The sequence below is a fragment of the Thunnus maccoyii genome, chromosome 16 (assembly GCF_910596095.1).
Source record: "Thunnus maccoyii chromosome 16, fThuMac1.1, whole genome shotgun sequence".
Taxonomy (NCBI): Eukaryota; Metazoa; Chordata; class Actinopteri; order Scombriformes; family Scombridae; genus Thunnus; species Thunnus maccoyii.
Genome location: NC_056548.1, coordinates 19,035,129 through 19,056,771, shown reverse-complemented (window position 1 = coordinate 19,056,771; position 21,643 = coordinate 19,035,129). Strand labels below are relative to the sequence as shown.

The window sequence follows — 21,643 nt, the reverse complement described above, 5'->3', positions numbered from 1 at the left end:
TTCAGAATGAGATCATCTCACTGAGTGCAGCCTGTCTGGAACAAATGTACAGAGCACTCCAAGGCTGAGAATCTGGAGCTCTAATGACAGATTAGCTCTACTGGGGGTTTTACAAGGTACTAAGGCACAATGCTTGTTCCACTTTCTTTCAGGAGCCTTTCACATATGCATGCTGAACATGACTAATCAGACAGGAATCAAAGAGCGAGAGTGAGTGGCGTGGACGTGTTTAGTTGAAGTGCCAGAGCTGCAGTGCTCTGTGCATGTGACTAGCCCACCATGAAATCCATTCATCATGTAGAACCATTAAATAGGCATTACTGGAGGATGAGGCCACACTTAAACTGTACCTGCTTTTGTTAAGACCCATAAGAACACATTTCGGTGCTAGACCGGGTCCACGGAACACACACAAAATGTTGATGGAAATATGAAGGGCTATCTTTTGTAAAACATTAAATTGGTGTTTTGAGTGCACACATGGGAGTAATGAGCATGCTGAACACACTTGGAAGTGGTATAAGCCATTTATTATTACGCCCACATAGAGATGTGAGTCACTTGGGTGGCGCCACCACACAAAAAAACTCTACTCAAGGTGCAACATGGAAGGATAGTGGTTGAATGGGGGCTGCCTGGCTGAGGTGATGGACAGAGAGACAGGGCCACTGCAGGTTCACCTTCTGTGCAGTGGCTCTGGGGCAAAGACTGCATGACAGTGACGCGACACTAAAAGCTTTCCTGTCAAGGAGGCAGGCGGACGCCCTCCAATCAAAACACAGAGGCACTGGGTGACATTTCACAGGGCACAGCTGCTGGGCTGCGACAAGCATGCCAACTCACTATTCCTGAAGGGTTGTTTGTTTAGTGTGTGTGTCACAACTAGAAGGGTGTCACTGCTAGAACTGTGTGCATGCATGTGTGAACGTATGTGCACATTCACCGCCGTACAACCTGACTGTTTTCTTACGAGTCACTATTTGACCGCTCTTATAGTTATATTTTACACTAGCTGTCTATCAGAATCTTCTTTGCTGATCAGCACTGCGGAAGGTGTGGAAAAATGAACCTGGGCCAGTTTTGTGATACAGATGATACGCAGAGAACTGAATCTGATACCAAAAATAAATGAGTATACAAATTTACAGACTGAGAATGAATGACAATTCAGCCTTAATGTTTGATGTCGTGCTAAACAAATTTTACATGTTCCCTTCCAAAGAAAGGATGTTCCTGTTCTCGTTTTTCCCTGAACATACACAATAACACAATCTGACCCTAAAAGCATCTGACACATAACAGAAATATAATTCATGATGTGAATTTTGCTTGTAGATTTTCTATGAAGAGCAGCGGGAAATCATGAACGAATGAAATATAAATTTCTACATACGTTTTTTGTTACCTACTTCCTAACTTTGCAGCATTGATTTATACTCAAGAGAGCTAATGAAAAACTAATAGCAGCTAGCGTTTTATCCTTACGGGAAGGACCAGGGTGTGTCCGCCTGAGACCAACTGAGCCGAACCAGGCTGACCCTTTTTCTAAAACAGCAGTCTGTTGTGCTCTTAGCCCAAGCCTTGAGGAGGGGGAGCGCGGGCTTACACACCACAGCGGCACTCTGTTCCCCCCAGAGTCCCAGAAGCTCTCCTAGTGACCTGCTCCCATCACCTTATCCCCTGACTCAGAGTCTTAGTTTCCCCTCTTCCAGTAAAAGCCAGGTTCCTTGGCACAGGGCCCCAGATCCTTCAGTGGATTTGGAGAGGTTTCTTATCCTATTTTGACCCTGGTGGTGGTGGTGGTGGTGGTGGTGGAGTGGGGCTCAGTGAGGCAGCCGCAGTTCGAAGGCAGAGTTAGTATGCACACATAAAGCGCTCAAAGCCAGCAGGTATGTGAGGAATGCCTCTTCGTCCAAACAACAGGACTCACGCCTGACACAGAGCCACGCCACGCCACGCCACACAGCGCTGTCAGAGCAGCTAAATGGGGCCCGCTGGGGACTCTGCAACTGGATGGCTATTTATATTAGATTTTGCGTATGCCTCGTTTAAATAGGTTAACCCAGTTATCAATCACCTTAAATAATTTGTTATTCAGTTCAGGCATTTCGTACAACTGCAAACTCGTGCTAATGCAAGTATCTCAATTGAAGGTAATGCAGATTTGTGAAATATTTGAACTATTAAAGTGAAAAATGTCAATTATTGGTTATTTATCTAGCATACTTTACTTTATTATTATATTCCCTGTTTATATACTGCATGAAAACCGCCATGTGCCTGTATTCCATTAAACCAAGTACAGTTTGTTTTGCAGTCAAAATGCATTTCCCTTGTGTGTATCGACAAGGGATTTTGAAATCTTTTGCATAATGAACATATTTTAGGGCCTTTGCATATTTTGTGCTCTGCGCCAGCTTGGTTAACCCATAAGTTTGCACAGTTGGGGTTTCTAGTATACGAGGTGATGATGACGGTACTACATCTTGATTGAATTGTAAACAATACATAAAAGAAACCATGGAACATAACTGATGAGGGAAAATAGTCAGTAATTACCTCAAGTTCAAGCACAGAAAAGCTTCAAGTGCACTTACATTGAAATACAAATAAAACTCTTTACAACTGACATTAAATCTAAGTTTATAGCAAAAGCTTTATGCGTGCATTTACCTCTTTTATGCAGCCATCCCTCCTTGACGATCACCACATTGGTCATGTTGGTGGGCAGGATGGAGGATCCAGGATTCCCACAGGGAGAGTCACCACTTTGTTTCCCAAGTTTCCTTCACTCAGCCCTGTGCGGGAGCCTGGAGACGGGGTCCTGGGGTTTACAGCCGCCTTCTCAATTGTGGTTACCTATTAGTCGAAGAAGAGTAAAAATTAGCCCCGTATTGAGGTGAAAGATTTTTTTTTTTCCACTTGTCTGAATATTAACCCTCAGGTCAACACAGCGGAGAGGTGGTGGAATCCAGAAGATCTTGGTATTTTATGGCCCAGTTAGTGGAGGATATATGCTTAAACCAAGGTACTGTCCCTTTCAAACACTGCTAGGTGTCTAAGTCTCCTATATTGGAATGTTGCACAAACAAAACCATTCATGATTGATTAAGTGTTTTTTCTACTAATGACCAGAACAGCAGTGAGTTATAAAATGATGACAATTCTCACATAGGCTGCATAAATAAGAGATTTTAATACTTAATTTGCAGATTCATGGCTTGTTCTCCTTATGATTTAGCCAAAGCTAAGTTTTTAATTAAACCACATTTGTCATATGCATCTATGTCAATTTTGTAACTATATATTTTTTAAATTATTATCCTGTAAGCAGTTGGTAAAGAAAGTACAAAATTTGAGAGATCCTTGTTCAGTCGTTTGACGATTGCAATGTTTTGGTTTGTTCTGTGCTTGGGTTGTGAGTTTCTGAGGGGGGTGGCAGGGATTATTATCCCACTTGCACATTTATGTTTTGGATAAAACCGGATGACAAACTTAAAAAGGGTTTGACAACAAAATTGTTTTTTTAAACACTTGGTTCTGAACAGAGCATCACTCTAGTGTACCTTTGTCTGCCACCGGGAAGTCCAACATGAAGCGTGTGCTTGGAGCAAAATTACTCATCGATCATTAAATTCTCTATATTATACATTTATGATGTTTCACCCTTTATCACAGAAAACATGTAGAATCCAGCAGGCTCAGCAAACACACAGACATCATTTCTAAAATGGTTTTCACATCTCTTATAACTTGAAATTGACTCATTTGCATAACTTTGCCAAAGTCATCTATTTAATGAATCTTATTTCCTTGCACAAAAGAAGTCATTACATGTAAAATTCACCACAGATTATTACACTGCTATCTTGCAGCATAACAGTTGTGGCATTTTTTCTAGTTTAAATACAAAATAAATGTGTTTATCACGTTTAAATACCACATCACATCATGAAGCTTGTGTGACATGATCAAGAGCTCCAAGCTACTAAATGAACCTAGAGATGAGATCGTTTTATCAACTGATCAAGTTCATCTTACATCACCTGAATCAAATCCCCAATGGCTACTGAAATGTTTTTTTATCTTCTACAATTCAATAACAACTGGCCAAACCCAGTCTTCTGATGAAGATCAAGCTCATGACTGAAAGCTCCAGAATAGCTACCATATGGACTTTGAGGTTTATTGCTTTGTCGATAAACAAAATACACTTCCGATGAGAAAGCGCGCTGGTCACAGTGAGGATGAATACCGCTTGTTAATCTGTCAAAGAATGTAGATAACGCTTCTGTTCTGCTTCTGTGAGTGTTGTTGCTGTTATTCACACCTGACCTGTGGTGGAAGCATACAGAAATGTTACTAGGCCTGACCTGACCAGAAAAAAAAAATATTGACACATTCGACACATTTACAGTGTCAAGTGCAGTACAGAAACTAAACATGTGCAACAACTATCAAGATCAAGCTACAGCAATAGTCTGACCTGCTCAGACTCAGGTATGACTGTACAGTGAATGAGGAGACAGAATTAAACTAACTACCTAACAAACTGCATCATAGATTTGTCAGTTACTTAGCAACTGCACATTAAAAACATGGAGGCTATCATAACAAAAACACATGACCTTTTGATTCAATCAGTACTTCTGTATTCTATAAAGACAGCTTTGAATGCAAAGCTTTGAAGCAAAAGAATGATCAATTGCCATACTTGTTCACAAAAATGTCACATACTGCGCCAGGCAATATCTGACCCTCGACTGAAATCAATTTGCCTGCTGCTGCGCCGTCAGAGTAAAGCCATCAAAAGAGAGCTCTGTTTGAGTGGCCTCATCCAGCTTACTGGTGGGGACAACAACAGGAAGTGGATGTGACTATTGACAGACTACGAGTTATATCAGTACAGCCCCAGGCTCAAACACATGTGTCAGTGAATGTGTGATCAACACGCCCTTTTACTGCCATTCTGCTCACTTCCATCAATGAGCAAAAGTGAGTTTATGAAAGCAGGGTTTATTTTTGCTCTGTGTTTTTGTTTATTGCTCTGGGGTTGTGGTGCTTGTGTCACACAGTCGATGTTGGAAGGATCTTGGAGAGGGATTTGAAAAAGCACAGTGAGTGCAATTCAAACTAGAGATCACACAAACCGTTGGATCCCTTCGGCATCTTGGTGTGTACTCTGTGACACAGGCACGCACACATTATACATACACATTGGGGATACATCACACAAACAAACTTGAGCGCACACACCACAGCCAAAAAAGCAACACATGCACAAGACCGGCTCTGGAGCCACAACAGAGCGCTGCTGTTTTAATGGGAGCGACCTGTTGCTACTGCGGCCTGTGTGGAAAAGCTGGGCTGCTGCCAGCGCTGCAGCCAGCAGCCACTGAATGAACCCAGTACCCTGACAGCGGGTCACATGGTCCTCAGGCCTCTGGGCCACCGCCTGCCTGCCTGCCTGCCTGCCTGCCTGCCTGCCTGCCTGCCTGCCTGCCCGCCTGCCCTGCTGTCAGTGCAGCTTTCAATCATTCATCTTTCTGGCTCTAAGTCCGGGGGCCACCTCATTCAATGCAAATCAGTGTCATGCAGCAAAGACGCCACACACCGAGCCTGTCACTGGGCCAGAGAGGACAGTCCCATGTGTTTATGGCAGGAAGCAGAAAATCAGGCCGACATCACCACACTACTTCCTTCATCATAGATCGATAGATACAAGTCTGTTATTGCTCCATTTTCTGTTGCAGTTTGAGTAAACAAGAGAGTCAGCAGCTGGTTTACGGTTACAAAGGTATGACATTTCACTCAAATATTTAAAACGATTCAAAGAAATGAGAACATCGAACATGCTCACCTGTCGCAGGAAAACAGCTCCCAAAGCGTCACTTAGCTTGTGCTAAAAATGCCACGATGAAACCAATGCTGGTCTGATATACAACACTGTGCCAAGTTCCTCTTTCAAGTTCCCTGAAAAGACATCACTAATGATAAGAATATTGTAGGTAGGTGTAGTTGACTATCAAACCACAGCTACTGCAGCTTTGAAAGTCAAGTAGACTTTAATCCTGGTATGACATGAACAGCAACCACTATGACGATGTTAATGTACTGTAATGTGTTCGTTCTTACGCAGGTTCAGACAAACCAACAAAAACTGATTTATATACTTTTTCAGTCCATTCAAAAATGATCCTACTTGTTGCAAATCAAATGACCTGGCTGCTAACGTGAGCAACAAGATAAACAAAAAAGCATTTTTTCGGCTGCAATGTTCTCAGTTTTGTGACACAAACTGAGAAGAGTACCATCATGTGATGCTGACAGTGGGCTACCATCATAAGAAGCGTATCCTTCTCAGTGATAATACATTAACTCCTGTGGCGCAGTGCTTGGGGGACGGGCACAATAAGTCTGACTGTGTACAGGGACAAAATTTCAAACAACATTCCTCAGATTCTGCATGCAACTGGTGGCACATTTGCGTCAACGGGGCTGCAAGGAGATTGGGTGGGAGGTGACTGGTATTTTCTAAATAGAACAGGGAGAGCCAAGCAGTCAGTGGCTGCATCATTACGCCAGCTTGTTGCGTCTTCCTCTGGTCACATGCCATGTCCCCCCTGCATACACACAGCGGACAGACGTAGTCTCATGACCGACAAAATCATTTTGACACTAAAGGCGTATCAATATGCCTGGGGACAATGTACTCTTGGGAGGACTGTGCAAGCACATGTGAACCCTGGCGAACAGTAATATCTGCAATGTCAGTAATATCAGCAATGTGAGGTTTTAGGTTAAGTTGCTCATTAAAAAGCTTTGAATCTTACATGTCCTTTAAACTTTTCCATGTCAACTCCCACCACATCAATATTGCTTTACATCACTCCCATTTTGGATGAGATCCCTTCAAAAAAAAAAAAAAATAAACCCACATGACAAAATTCCTGTAGTTAACACTGATTTAGTATAGACATGCATATCTGTCATCACTGTAGGTGGCATTATAACAGTGAGGACAGTGAAACTTACCACCATGTTACAGCTAACCACATGCATTCTCCAGTTGAACTGATTACAGGGGAGGAAAATCAGAAAATAACACTACAACACCCTGTTCTTAGGAGGTCCTGGGGCCCCATTTTGAGAAGCAACACAGGGGGGACAACCAGTCACAGCAAAGATGTGCCACATTTTACCATTAAAAGTGAGTGCCACAGTGTAACAGCAGAATAGCAACAAGCCAGGGAAGCTAATGACTAAAACTATTGTCTGGCAATAAATAGCTCACTCAAACACGTAAACAAACGCAGTGGTAGTTCATAACAATGAATGAGCTGCTCTCTTGTTGAGCTCATTTGTTTTCATTTGCCTCCTGGGCCACAAAGTACAAGCAAAAACAACTTTCTCGTAGAGGTGAAGCGTTTAAAGTAACATGACTGCAGATATTTTGGCCTGAGGGCTGTGTCTCAAAAGTGGTCATTGTCAAAAAATGAATGGAGAGAGATTCACTGTTGTTTGTGGGGGAGAAAAAAAAACACACAACAGCGCGTTGTAATTCACTTCAAAACGCGTATGTGCCCTTGACTTTAGTGCTAAGTAACTTCTACAGCAGACTGGAGCTAGGAAAGTACCTCATTTCAGGTTTGCATTTAGCGATAGAAAGGATATGGGGCCTAGCAGGGCAGCTTGGGTGAGAATAACCGCATCCCATGTAAGTACAATGGGGACCTACCCTGTCTAGCTGTCGACCTCTTGTAGTTAACCATGCGAAGGAAACGCGGACATTTACCTGGACAGGAATTCAACAATGTGTCCGTCTCATTATAGTGAGCTGTTTCGGCGGTATATAACGTTGATAAGTCCTTCAACAATCTGGACAAAAGTGCTCTCATTGACTCCGTTTCTCTTGCCTTTCTTCCACTACACCTCCCAAACGCGCTGTCTGCAATGCCTCTGTGGCAGCCTGCTCTCCCGGGTCCTAAAGCCGACCGCTTTATGATTCACAGGAGGAGTAGGAGGTTGTCAGCGGTCCCATTGAAAAAAAATCCTGCAGTGTTTCTGTAGGGGCTTATTCTGCATGGCCTTGTTGAACTCTGCGGTGCTCTGTCTGTGGCGGCGGTGGTTTCCAAAATGGGGTCCAGGGACCTACAGAGGCCTCCGTGAGGCATCCAGGGGATCCTCGATGCAACGAGGGATATCACTGATTTGTGTTTTCATTTTGGTTCTCGGCCACCTACTGCACAATGGGCTGTAACTAATTATTATTTTCATTGTCAGTTATTCTGCGGATAATTTTCTTGATTAACTAATTAATCATTGGTTATAAAATGTCAGAAAATGGTCAACATGGACAATTTCTCAGTGCCCAAGTTGACATTCATATTCTCTGTTTTCTTTGATTAACAGTCCAGAACCTAAAGATATTCAGTTTACTAAGAAAGCTATTACTAACTAGGAAAACCAACAAATATTTGTGGAGCTGGAACCACATTTGAGCATTTTTAGTTTTAAAATGGACTCAAACAATTATCAAAATAAATTGTCTGTCAATCGACTAATCATAGACAGTTTTTTAAGACTCTTTAAAGTCATATTACAACAAAATCTTATCAAATGTCATTTAATTATGTAAAAATAGTGATGTAAAAATACTCCAAGCAATAAAAAGCTCACATTTGTACTAACATATCAAAAGGAAAAGTGCTTTTGAAGAGTGGTCGGTCCCCTTTGAGAATGTTAAATTATTTATGTATTAAGATGTATGATGTTGCAGCTGAACCCTGTGGCAAATTACTTGTTGTTTTGTATATCAACAGAGCAGTATGAGATATTGCATAAGCTTAAGCATATTTGGACTCTTTATTTGCAAAGTAACTAGTAATTACTGAAGATAAATGTAACGGAGAAAAAGTACATTTCCCTCAGAAATATAATAGAGTAAAAGTAAATAAGGTAAATGTGTTCAGTTCAATCAATCAGTCAAATTTGATTGATAAAGTACCTTTCATACAGGTCTACACAGTTCAAAGAGCTTTAAAGGAAAAGAAAAGTAACTGATACTAAATTATTTCAAGTAAGAACAGTAAATCAGTGCAGACTACAGTTTATTATAGAAGGCTAAATGACATGTGGTGAATAAAAATATCCACAATGAAACGGTGTACAAAGGGGGGTTTCCAAAAGGTAAAAAATATATCAATAAAGGAGAAGTGTGGTTTAACTGCTGCTGTACAGCCTGGATATAAAGTCATTTTTGTGTTCTATGCATAAAAACTTTATCCGTGAGATATCTGAGCAGTCAGAAATGTTTATCTTTGCTTATTCTTATCTATCTAAAAAATGCACAAGTATAAAATTTAAATATTAAAACTCAAAATAAAGAAGAAAACAGCAAAATAAGACATGCCAGATGAATGGCAGGCTTTCAGACATGCACTCTTTCATGCTCTAGTCAAATAATATTAAAAATCAATTTGAAAAACTTACACATAATCACTGTAAGCAGCGTAGGAATAGATGTGATGCTGCTCTCCTGTTGCTTTTTAAGCAGCAGTTTTGATTTGTCTGTTTATGACTTATTTCCGGGGTCACCTGATTGGAGAGAATTACAAAAATCTGCTCGTGAAAAAAAAGAAAAAGAAAAGAAAAAAGCTCTCTCTCCAAGTTGCTGTGAGGTGGAAAGGGCTATTGACATTTCCAAGAAAAAGCCACCTAAACCATGAAGTAACCTAACCATAACCTTTAGTAGTGGCCAGATATGTCCCACATGTACTTTTGCAGCTTTGTTCTCTCTTTTTTAGCACTTCATTTTTCCTGGTTGAGATGTAGAAAAGTATTTTTCCCATGCTTATATTAATAACTTAAATACTGCTCATTTAAAAATGACATTAAGGGGTCTTGTCTCACCAGGAGATGCAGCAACCTTAAGTTACACAACATCAGGAGAGTTTTGTCCTGATAAAACTGCCACAGGAAATATAAAGGCCTTAAGAGTTATCCCTGCGGTTGTAACAGAATTTTATAGCTATAACAGTCATCTGCAGCCACAAAGAACTCCCTGCCGGAAAAGTAGGAGTTAAACCAGTTTAGGACAGGTACAGACAGGCCAGCTTAGTCTGTTCAAAGAAGTCATGGATCCTCTTTATCAAATGAAGCCCTCAGTTGACGCGGTTGACTTGGTCAAAGAGTCTCAACGGTAGTTTACAGAAAATTAGTTTATTTACTGTGATATTTGTGATCTTTTCTCACTTTTGAAGACACATCAATTATTCTTCTATCTGTGCGTATAACATAGCCTTGGTTATCATGTTCGATTTTAAGTGGGGCAGTAAATTATAAATGCGTGTGATGTCAAAATGCAAAGCAGTGATTGTTGCGCAATATATGATAAAAAATTGTTGCAAGAACAGGATAGCAGGGACAGCTGGCAGCGCTCTCGCAGTGATGAAAAACTTATTGGCCTCTGCCCTCCGTCTCTCAGCCTCCTCTGTTGTCATTTCCCCTCTTTGTCACTTACACTGTAATGTGTTCCCCACTGCTACTATGCGTCAGCCTTGCCAAGCTGTTCCTGTCATACAAACAGAGCTGACTGAGGGTATCCCATATCTTCTGCTGTTATTCAGCCCTCCTCCTCCTCCTCCTCCGCCTCCTCCTCCTCCTCCCCATCCTCCTTCGCCGCCGCCGCCTCCTCCTCGCCTGTCTCTGGTCTGGTGATGGGAATGCCTACCCTGTGGTTTTTGAAGGTTCAAAGCAACAAGTAACAAGATCAAAGTCCTGTCCAGAGTTGCTCTGTTTAGTTTGTGAGTTAATAATGTCTTTCCCATCAAAGACTCATCTGATCTCTTTTCTTGTCTTCTTGCAGTTTCACAGAATGTTACTAACCACAGACCTTAATGGGTTGTTGAAGGAGAATGGATGTTGTGCAGTAGCAACAATTAGACACAGAAGGGCAGGAGGGCCATAATAGGGAGGAGGCGGGGGGTCTTACCAGCACAGCATCTCCCGGCAACTGCAGTGCAATGTTGATAGTACTGTCACATTATTTTCCAGGATCTTTAATCCACCTGCAGCTTTGCCTACAGCACTGAAATTCCAAAGCTCTATTGTCATTTGCACAGGAATTAAGATGCATTGCACACTTAAATTCTTACCTTGCTGTCCTCTCTGATTTCCATACATAGAAAAAAATACTTAAAAGTCAAGTCAGTTGAATTTATATGGTTTAAAATCACCAATTTGCCTCAAAGGATTTTTCAGTCTGTAAAACACATCATATCCTCTATGTTTAGATCCCATATTTGGATGCGGAAAAAATTACACTGTACAGAGGAGTCCAATGTAAAAAAGTTGTGTCCAACAGTTGTGCAAATCTGTACCATAACCAGTGGTGGAAGATGTATTCAAATCCTTTACTTAAGTACAAGTCATACTATAGTATAAAAATTCTCTGCTACAAGTCAAAGTACACAAGCATTATCAGCCAGATGTACTCACAAAGTAAAAGTATTCATTATAATGGCCCCTTTTTGAAAATTGTATCATTGTTGATGCATTAATGAGTGAGCAGGAATTTAATGTTGCAGCAGGTCAAGGTGGAGCTAATTTCTACTAATTTGTTAGGTAGTCTAATTTCTAAACTGCCATCATATCTAATAAGTAATGCAAATACAAAATATGTTTTGTATTTCAAATGTTAATCTTGAAAGTAACTATTGTTGTCAGATGAATGTAGTGAAGTAAAAAGTACAATATTTGACTCTGAAATGTAGTAAAATAGGAGCATAAAGTAGCATAAAATGGAAATATTCAAGTACAAGTACCGTCCAATTAATTACAGTTAATACTTAATGTTAAAGCTTAATGACAGTGCATGAGTAAACTTTCCACAACTCGGGTGTGCAAAAGTAGAATGAGACTGTACAGTGTATTTAGACGCGTGTGTAAAAGAGTTCAAGAAAAACTACACAAACCAATATATTTCATTAATTGGTATAAATCAATCTTAACTTGCTGCAGGTGATTTTTTAATCAGGATGCATTACAAGCATCCTCAGACAAACACCTACAACGCAGCTGAATCTCACCCCTGTGATGAGACTTGGGTCCAGTGGGGAGAGGGATGTGGTTCAACTGTGTGGCTGGATGGCTGGCTGGTTGGCCGGTCAGGCTACACTGGAATGCGGGGTCTTTTGTTTGTCTGAGAGAGGAGTGGGTCAGGGGGAGAATGCCATTGATGATTGCAGAGAGGAAGAATGAACCTCCAGGAAGTGTTCTCTCTCTCTGCCCGCTCCCCCACTCTCCCACTCTCATTCTCTCTCCCTCTTTCTCTATCTTTTTCTGTGTGTGAGAACCTTCACCGTGCTGAGCCTCACTCTCTGAGGCCACGGTCCCCAGGCACAACCACTGCTTTGTCTTGCCCTGTGAACACACACCCCTCCTCTACTGGGCGCCTACGTTTGCCAGGGCCAGAGAAACACAGGGCCACTGCTCCTATTCTTATCCACATCGCTGCTCCTGCGTGGATGGTGTGTGTGTGTGCGTCAGCGCTGAATGGTAAATTGTTTTTCATGTGGCACACACATCAGTATAAACATTTAGTTTACTGGCATTTTGTGACAAGTAAGAAGTCATTTATCATTTTGTTTCTTGCTCTGTGCACCATAATTTACTAGCATCCAATTACGCTTTCAGACCAAATAAAAGGAAATGCCTAATTTTATTTAGAGAGCATGACACTGCCTTGCTTATGATCATCTGGACATGAACAGAGTGAAGATATCCACCCTCTGTAACATAACAGCCGGACTAAAAATGGAATAAAGCAGTAAGTGGATAAGAATCTAGCCAGTGGCCCCTTCCGACCAGTGGCTGCCGCCTCCCGTCACATTGCTCATTCCCCTCTGTGTCAGAAGGTTGTGAGGAGCTGCAAATGGCCCTTTCAAAACACACGACAGCTGGAACACAGGGCAAAGGTGACCGAGGCAGTTGGGGGAGCACAGTGAGGGACAGGATGAGGAGGAGGGGGTTGGGAGGTGGGGTATGGAGGGGGTGGGGGGGGCACGAGATGAGCAGCTGCAACCTCGAGCCTGTTTCTCCACTGTGCCGCCACCTCTAGCGTTAACAATTACTGAACAGACTCTGCTGGTAAAAAAAAAAAAAAAAAAAAAAAAAAAAGTATCGATTTTTCAAACTTTCTCCACTTAAATCAGCATCATTCCTGTCCAATTTAGGCTAAATAAATCCCAGCCAGGACCTGGTGTGGTCTGGGAAAACAAAGGCGCTGGGTGGTTTGGTGCCAGGGAATTCCACAACTCAAAGAAGGATTAGAAAGCACAGACCTTTAAAGTTCCCAAAAGCACTGACACTCCAAATCATAATGCGTGATTTATAATTCTTTTATCAATTTAGATACTTTAGATACAAAAACGTGCTTCTTTCATCCACAGGCAACATTGTGGGAAGCTTGTTAGGTTAATCAAATTAACATTCTGGATTTGAACTTTATAAATCCCAGTATCTTCAAACAGGTCTGGATACCCCTGAGAAAAGGAAAAAGCAAACAGTTTCTTCAATCAAAACAACACAATTTAGAGTTTTTAATGATTACAAAAGAGAGCAAAATAGCCAGACATATAACCACATCCACTTCTTAAAAATACATGACTAATCTTTAGTCTAAAACTCAGCAGTTGCTCCACTCGTCCGCTTCCTTCTCTTTGCCACACTTGAGGACTCTCTGCACTGAAATCCCTCCTCCCCCCCTCTGTTCATGGGACAGGTGTTGTAATTCGACAGCCAATTGATGTTCCCAATGTACACTGCTACTTGCTGCCGCTGTGTGAATTCACGGAGTAGTACAGAACTTATTGTGGCCGGGTGATATCGCGAGACTTGTGCCATTATCAACCTGCTTGACACACAGCAGCGCTGAGTGCAGCCTGCCTTGCCAGGGTCGGACTGTGAAGCTCAAGAAACGACAAGGAGAAGCGAACATCTGGCCGCACATCATGAAAGGACATCGGGGCTTCTAGGAAAAAAACACGACGAACTGGGGGGAAATAAATGTAAGTACTGCGTTTTTTGTGCTTTGAAACGGGGAAAGCGAAAGTTAAAGAGTGTCCCCCCTCGCCGCTTCGTTCAGCGCAATTGGCTTTGCTGTGAGTTCCTCTGCTGTTTAAAAGGCTCCCAGCAATGCGTTTCCCAACACGGACATGGAGCTCGGTTTACTGCGCCCTTGGCCCTGCTGTCTCTTACTTGCACTTTTCCTTTTCCTTTAAAATAATCTTAACTGCTGCGCGCAATAGTATTACGCTGCTGCACTGTGGGCTCGGCAGCATCAAACTTTAATATCTAATTGACTCGAGTTAAAAAAAACAAAAAACATCTGCATTTTCTATTGTGAAATAACCCCTTTAAACAAATATTTCACAGTTGTGCGCGTGTGTCTGATGAGTGCGTAAAAGCGTTTTATTCTCATCCACGGTTGTCGGCTGCAGTTTTCTTTGGTGATACATTACTCGATTAAAAAAAAAAAAGTTGGAGATGCCATGCAATCTTTTGACACTTATATATCTACCCTTTATCTATTTTTTTTTTTTTTTTTTACTAGTTGTGTCTTTTTTGGACCGCGTCGCCCGGTGTTAACATATGGCATAAAGGGGAGCACAGCTGGAGGTAGCGTTTCCATTGCGGTGATGTCAGAGCAGCTGACTCCACAGCTTGCAGTGTAATTAGCAAACAGAGCACCAGTTTACTCACTCTGCACTGGTCTTATTTTTTCACGTTTAGCCTCCTTCCCTGATGGACGGCTGGTATCATTCCCAGTCTCACTTGCTTGTTCTGTAAACACCGCTGTTTTGTGTGCGCTTGGAAACGCGCCGGTGCGTCACTTTTCGCAAATTTTGGAAGCTCTAGAAGTAAGCTGCCCACTACAAACCGGAATACTTTGAGTAATTTGGAGAGTGGATCCCTTTACACCGTGATACATGGGTGGGTGAGCGCAGCGTAGCGTATCCTGCACCACTGGAAAGAATGTAAAACTAATGTTTTCAAGTTGGAGAAACTTATTATAAAAGACTATTAGATCATTTATAAATCTTTCAAAATTCAAATGTGAAAGTGAGAATTATCTTTAGGAACTTTAATTGAAAATATGAGAGTTTTAAGAGACGGTATGTTTGCTGACACTTTGAAATCATTTGCGCTATTTGGATCAAGTTACTCCTCACGTTTTCTCTGATTTTGGTGAGTTCGTGTTCGTGCTCCGCTTTACCCTCTAAATGGCATTTCGTTTATCCAGTATCCTGTTTTTCCTGTTTTTCATCAGGTTATGAAGGAAGAATGGAGTTTCCAGACCATAGCCGCCAGTTGCTGCAGTGTCTGAGTCAGCAGCGTCACCAAGGTTTCCTCTGTGACTGCACTGTTCTTGTCGGGGAGGCTCGATTCAAAGCGCACAGAGCAGTGCTGGCCTCCTGCAGCATGTACTTCCATCTCTTCTACAGGGACCAGCTAGACAAAAGGGACGTTGTGCATCTCAACAGTGACATTGTGACAGCCCCGGCTTTCAGTCTGCTCCTTGAATTTATGTATGAGGGGAAGTTGGAATTCAGCACTCTGCCGGTGGAGGATGTCCTAGCAGCAGCCAGTTACCTCCACATGTATGATATAGTCAAAGTGTGTAAAGGCAAGCTTAAAGATAAGGAACTTTCCTCCCTTGATGAAAAGATGGGTGAGGGTTTTGGACTCAGCTGTCTGGACAGGGAATATTCCTCGGATGGCGAGCTGCACAGTAAGCAGCTCGGCCGGCGACAGCCCCAGACACAGTCTCAGGGGCTTCACAGGCCCCCCCCAGCAGAGGAGTTTGACATGGACAACAGCGAAGTCAGGCTGGCTGTCACAAATTGTGATAGGTCTACACAGAGCAGGCAGAAGGCAAACGGTCACTCTGGCAGGTCCCCGGACCTTGTAGGTGTCAATTATGTGTCAGCAGAGGCCGAGCCCTGCGTCCAAACAGCTGGAAAAACAAAAGCTGATGTCAGTAGTTCCACCGTATCGCTGTCCCAGAGGTCCCGGGCTTCAGATGACATGGACTGTGCACTGGATTTGTCTTTCAAGCCTCTGTCTAGCAGAGATCCCTTACACCCCTCCTACGTCTCGGGACAGCTGGCCCTCGACAGCCAGCAGCAGGGCACTGAGCCACTTGTTAAAGACGAACACGACTTGCTGTCAGAGCAGGAGGACAGTGAGCCGATGAGCCCTGAGAGCCAGCGCTTTGGGAATAGTGCCAGGAGCTCAGTGGTGACAGGGTTCGCTGCCCTCTTCCCAGGCAACAACGGCTCCACAGCCGCCCTGCTCTCCCAGGAGGAGGACCTGATGGACGAGGAGGGGGAGGCCTGCAGAGGGAGGGAGGGCGCCCCGGGAAGGGAGGTAGAGGAGAGGAGGGGTAGGCTGCTGGGGGACAGCGAGGAGGAGGAGGAGGACGACTTGGCCTCTTCAGACATCTCCACCTCCAGCGGGGTGCTCCTGCCCCCGGGGCAACAGGTGTGTGTGTGCCCCCTTTGCAGTAAAGTCTTCCCCAGCCCCCATGTGCTGCAACTGCACCTCAGCTCACACTTCCGTGAGAAGGACAGCGCTCGCTCCAAGTTGTCCCCCGACGGCTCGGTTCCCACCTGCATGCAGTGCAACAAGACCTTCTCCTGCATGTATACCCTTAAGCGCCACGAGCGCACACACTCTGGCGAGAAGCCATACACCTGTGGCCAGTGTGGCAAGAGCTTCCAGTACTCCCATAACTTGAGTCGGCACGCTGTAGTTCACACACGTGAGAAGCCTCACGCTTGTAAGTGGTGCGAACGGCGTTTCACCCAGTCTGGGGACCTCTACCGCCACATCAGGAAGTTTCACTGTGGCCTTGTCAAGACTCTTGCCATTGGATAAAACACCTCTCACCAGTGCCATGACATTAGACAGAATGTCTTTTCATACACTGAATACTACTACTGAACAATCTTCCCATTAGTATACACATGTTGGCAGTCTGCTGGAGACATATCTTTTGGATTCTACCCCATGTGGTATTTCTCATGTTTTAAAGATGTAGCAACTTAAAAACTGGAGCTGTTTTCTGAGCTGGACTGTGTCATAGGTGTACATGATGGTCAGAGGCTGACAGTTGAAGGTGCACAGGCTGTTCAGATTAACATGGGTGCTGTGAAACTCAAGCTGGATCAGTGTCTGGAAGGTGAACAAATCAGATGATGCACTTGTTTGTTTCTGTCTTGTTTGTGTCAATCTGTTTGAGTTTATTTGAGGAGTATATTTGCTGAAAGAAAGGCATCTTATGTTCATACCCTATGGGGGATAGCTAATGCTAACATATGTTAATACAATCGTCAAGAGTGAGTGAGACTTTATTTGTGCACATGGGAGATCAGAACCGTCCATGAGTAGCAATATATGATTTTTTTTTTTTAACTCCTACATTATTATTATTATTATTTTATTATTATTATTATTATTATTTATTTTGGGATTTGTTTAGTCCTTAACAAGTAAACTATCATAAGGCAGCAAAACTAATGAAGTTTGACTACTGGAAGTATGATTATTTTTTCATGGAAGTAGAATTTTTTGTTCGGTTGAAATGAAGTTGGTTACAGTTTTATGTTCAATGAAAGGCAAGAAAACCATCATATCACCAACGTTTTTTTTTTTGTTTTGTTTTTTTTTGCCTTGGAGAGAATTACCAGCTCTTTGGTTGCTAATGTGAGCAGGCGCATATCAATGGAATGACCCTCTAATTGCTACTTTAAAAAGAAGTTGTATAATCAGAGGAGGGATGGAGAGTAGTGAAAAGCTACAGCTAATGCCTGTAACACTGGTGCCTACTGAAATTCTTAACACTTCACCTAGTGTACTTACTTAAACAAGATTGAGACATATTGCCATGCCTTCTTGTCATAATCAGTGAGTTTCCAAGGCCTTTTTTTTAAAAAAAAAAAAAATCTGGATTAGACTGACTCCGCATACCAGGTGGTAACAAAGGTGATTGTCTACTCTGAAATGCCAATTGATCCATGAGTGCCCTTAATTAAATCATTTACAAGAATGTGGGGGAAAAAAAAAATGTAAATCACGCTCCTGTCAATTAAATCTTTAGACTCATTTGGTTAAAAAAGGAAATAGGTGCCAGTAAATTACCTTGTTATTTCCTGGTATAAAGAAAAGGGTACACTGACACGGTGTTTTGGGCAAACCCTCAGGAGGCAGGGAGGGGACAGAGAGGAGACAGGTGGATATTCAGTGCTGTGTGCGTGTGTCTCAGCCAAGGATGTCTGCGTCTGTTGGTTCATCAGAGCCGTGCTCCACGTGCCATTCTGCTCAACCTACTGACTTTCTTTCTTTCAATTAACCTTTTCACATTATCGACTCTTCTTACTGTATGCGTGTACGTTACTACTGATGAAGTTGGAGCCTTTAGTGATAGCTGTCCTCGGAAAAAAAAAAAAAAGAGTCTTTGGGCAGAGAGGAGCGTTTTGAAGAGCTCAGTCTGTTCAAGTAGTTGCTAAGTGGATTCTTAACAGGGGCGTAGCACTAAAAGTTTGTGATATTTGTCTAATCTGTCCTGAGAAGACTTGATCAGAATTTATTTATTAGTTTGACTTGGTTCAGGGTTTACTATAGGTGTAGTTCTTATTTCTATAAGCTTGAAAGATGTTGCGTCTTGCCTAGCGATCTTGGTACTCATTAACTGGTATTGGGGCTGTCTGTTCATTTTCTCTGTGCAAATCGAGTTACTGTAATTGTATGTAGAAAATCTCCACGGAGCATTCAAGATTTGTCACATGGAACATAGAGAAGCACTTGTTTTTAGCATGCATATAGTTTCAACACTATTGTCTAGGCTGCTATTTCTTACTATTTGTATATTTAATGTAAATATATATTCTATTTATCAAGCTGTTTTGTTTTCCGTGTTACAACACACGTAAGGTCGAGAAAGAGAGAGAGAGAGAGAGAGTCAGGTGTCTTATTAAGGCTGCGGTCCTCTTAAAGCGTCACGTCTTCCCAAGAGAGTTCTGGTTCCTTTTTCCATATCCAAGACTTGATTGAATTCCGCCTCACTACAAATCACAACAGTTAACACCGCCCCGACTGCTGTTCTGCCACAGGAAACAGTTGTTCACAAGCACAGCCGCTCTGATACGGCGTAGGCTACCTATAGAAATGAGACAATACAGGCATTGTCCCCCCACGCCCCAACCCCACCCCCCCCCCCCAAGTCCCAGGTAGTTCTCAAGGGATCATTGTGTATCTCTCTCCTAGCTGTGGGGAGAAAACGCAACGCAAGTCTCTCTTTGCACTTTTCTGTATTGAATGGAGCTGTTGGAATGTGAGAAATGTATTTAGCAAAGGGAGACCAAGGAGACTGTAAACAGGTGTATTGTTTGGAGGCATCAAAGAACAGCCCCTCCCCTCTATCCCAGCATGCAGTAGATAAACGCCTCATTGTTCTTCTACATGGAGGAGATACCACGGTGATTTGATTGCACATCTATCACGAGAATATCATAATTATCACAGTATTGTTTTTCCAAGTGCTAGATTTAGAAATGTTGAGACTGACAATAACATATCTGGCAACTGTGGTTTTATTAACAGTAGAAGTCAGATGTACAGTAGGTGTTGATTACCTGTTCATTTCAACATAGACACCTTAAGGTGTTTTTTTTCTTTTCATTCATTTTTTTTTCTTTTACATTCATCACCAAGACTTCTTTCAGGACACAGTAATGAATTCATTTGTGATTTCTCTGCATTTGCAGTGGTTTGTCAGCATTTTTTAATGGAGGAGCCCAAGTCAAGATTTCATTCTATTCCCTAAACCTGCTGTCAGCAATGAGGCTTGAATGATTGGGGCTTGCGTGTAATTCTACAAGAAATGTGATCCGGCTCCCTGTTTACTTGCACAAACACTCCGGTTGCAAAAAAAACATAACCGTGGTAGTTTAATCACTTCGGTTAGCCAACAAAACAACAGATTTATTTCAGATTCATAGTGGTCGTGTTGTGTTGATACTGTACATTTCAATCAGAACACACAGGAATGTAGATTTTGTCACAATTTCAGTTGGGTTTTTTTTGTTTTTTTTTAAAGGAACATTTCTAATGTGGCGCAAGTTACATTGCTTGATTCTCTAATGTACATGTGTACAAAGGTAGAAAAACTAACAATATGTAAAGAATTTGTTTTCTTTTTATTGTTTCAAGTCTTTATTTATACCTCCAGGATGATCACCAAATGTGCCTTGTAGACACACTAATAGGTGTTGCATCTGGAGAAGCCCTTTTTCTATATTGTACATTCTGCCCTCGACTGCGGTGGTAAAGTTCACATCACAGCAACAGTGGCCCACTGATACGAAACAATTCACATCTGTTGTTCCTGTTTTTTTTTTTTTTTTTATCCTATCAAAATGTTAAATCAGACAAACTAAAAGTTGGAAGTCCATTTATTTTTTGCTGCTTTGCGGGAGATTACATTGAGGTTTTGAGATTTATTTGACCATTTTTGTTTTTGTGAATAAATCAGTTTTGGACATGTTAAACTGAAGACAAGCATCTTTGTGTTTTGGCTTGTATTAGCCAATACAATTGGGAACTAACAGTCTGTTCCTTAGTTAATGTCACTGTTGAATGTGAAACACTGAGATTTTGATTGTTGACTTTTATGGAAACAGTGCTACTCTTGATTGAGGGCTATGTTTGCCTAACTCATGCTGTATGATCTTTAAGTCTAAAAATGACTTTATACTGATACTGGAATTTTGTCCTCTGCAGGTTACAACTGTGAAATTGTGTATAATCATGAGAAATATTTATTATTTGCTTCTTGTGCAACATTTGACTGTCTCAGTTTTAATTTGGTTAAAAAAAAAAAACAAACTTCTAAATGTCAAACGAAAATCTTTTTAATAGAATTTGTAGAAGTGCCATTAGAATTTAATATAATTTTTTAATAAGAAAGGTATATTTTATAGTAATCAATTGCTTCAGTGTTAGTGGTGTAGAGATTAGTGGACAATCTTTATGCAGAATTGACATTGCTTAGATATTGAGGCAATTTACTTTGATCTATAACTGTATGTGCATTTCATTTGTTTGCGCTTTTGGAGTGTGCTTGTGTGTGTGTGCTGTGGAAATGTGACAATCTTGATTTAGGTCTTTATTAAGATTATGCATAGAATTAAATGGAACAACTTTCTTCCTTTTGTGTGGATTTCATTCATTTCTGTCACACTGATTTCACACTTAAGTAGTTGATTTTTTGTCATACTTGTGTGTGTGTATATATATATATCAGACAAAAAACCCAAACCTGATTAGAAGCACAAGATGAGTTTTTAATTTAATTGAAGTAGAGTCTGATATACTAACAACCTAAGAATATTATAGAAGAGCCTTCGTCTGAGACACAGCAGCAACAATCAGCCAGACGGTGTGTGTGGGCAGCGCTGCAATGTGTACAGAGACAACAGAATGTGATAATACTGCTGGTCTTACAGGCCCTATCCCTCTGAAACCATAAACTGAGCTCAAGGACAGAGTGATTTCAGGATGGGCCCCCATTGTTCCAGAT

At 41.8% G+C, this 21,643-nt stretch overlaps 2 protein-coding genes across 5 annotated transcripts in view; one reads left to right on the top strand and one right to left on the bottom strand.

The window, feature by feature from the left end:
• akt1 (v-akt murine thymoma viral oncogene homolog 1) overlaps positions 1 to 8,161 on the bottom strand; it is a 28,958-nt gene extending 20,797 nt beyond the window's left edge. The window contains exons 1-3 of one of the 4 annotated variants that reach the window (XM_042388049.1): positions 7,796 to 8,161; positions 5,861 to 5,973; positions 2,674 to 2,859 (exon numbers count right to left, since the gene is read on the bottom strand). In XM_042388049.1, coding sequence (XP_042243983.1) covers positions 2,674 to 2,719 — 46 coding nt within the window. In that variant the 5' untranslated portion in view covers positions 2,720 to 2,859; positions 5,861 to 5,973; positions 7,796 to 8,161. Of the gene's footprint in view, positions 1 to 2,673; positions 2,860 to 5,860; positions 5,974 to 7,738 lie in introns of all 4 variants that reach the window. The other 3 variants (XM_042388050.1, XM_042388051.1, XM_042388048.1) reach the window with 3 other exon arrangements.
• A 5,697-nt stretch (positions 8,162 to 13,858) lies between these two features.
• Positions 13,859 to 21,268, top strand: zbtb42 (zinc finger and BTB domain containing 42). The gene is made up of 2 exons (XM_042389461.1): positions 13,859 to 14,069; positions 15,332 to 21,268. Exon 2 carries the CDS (start codon positions 15,346 to 15,348, stop codon positions 16,939 to 16,941), a length of 1,596 nt encoding a protein of 531 aa, XP_042245395.1. The 5' UTR covers positions 13,859 to 14,069; positions 15,332 to 15,345; the 3' UTR covers positions 16,942 to 21,268.
• The last annotated feature ends 375 nt before the right edge of the window (positions 21,269 to 21,643 follow it).

Bases quoted from the DNA above. Each gene is read 5' to 3' on its own strand.
- zbtb42 (XM_042389461.1), top strand. From the start codon at position 15,346: ATGGAGTTTCCAGACCATAGCCGCCAGTTGCTGCAGTGTCTGAGTCAG.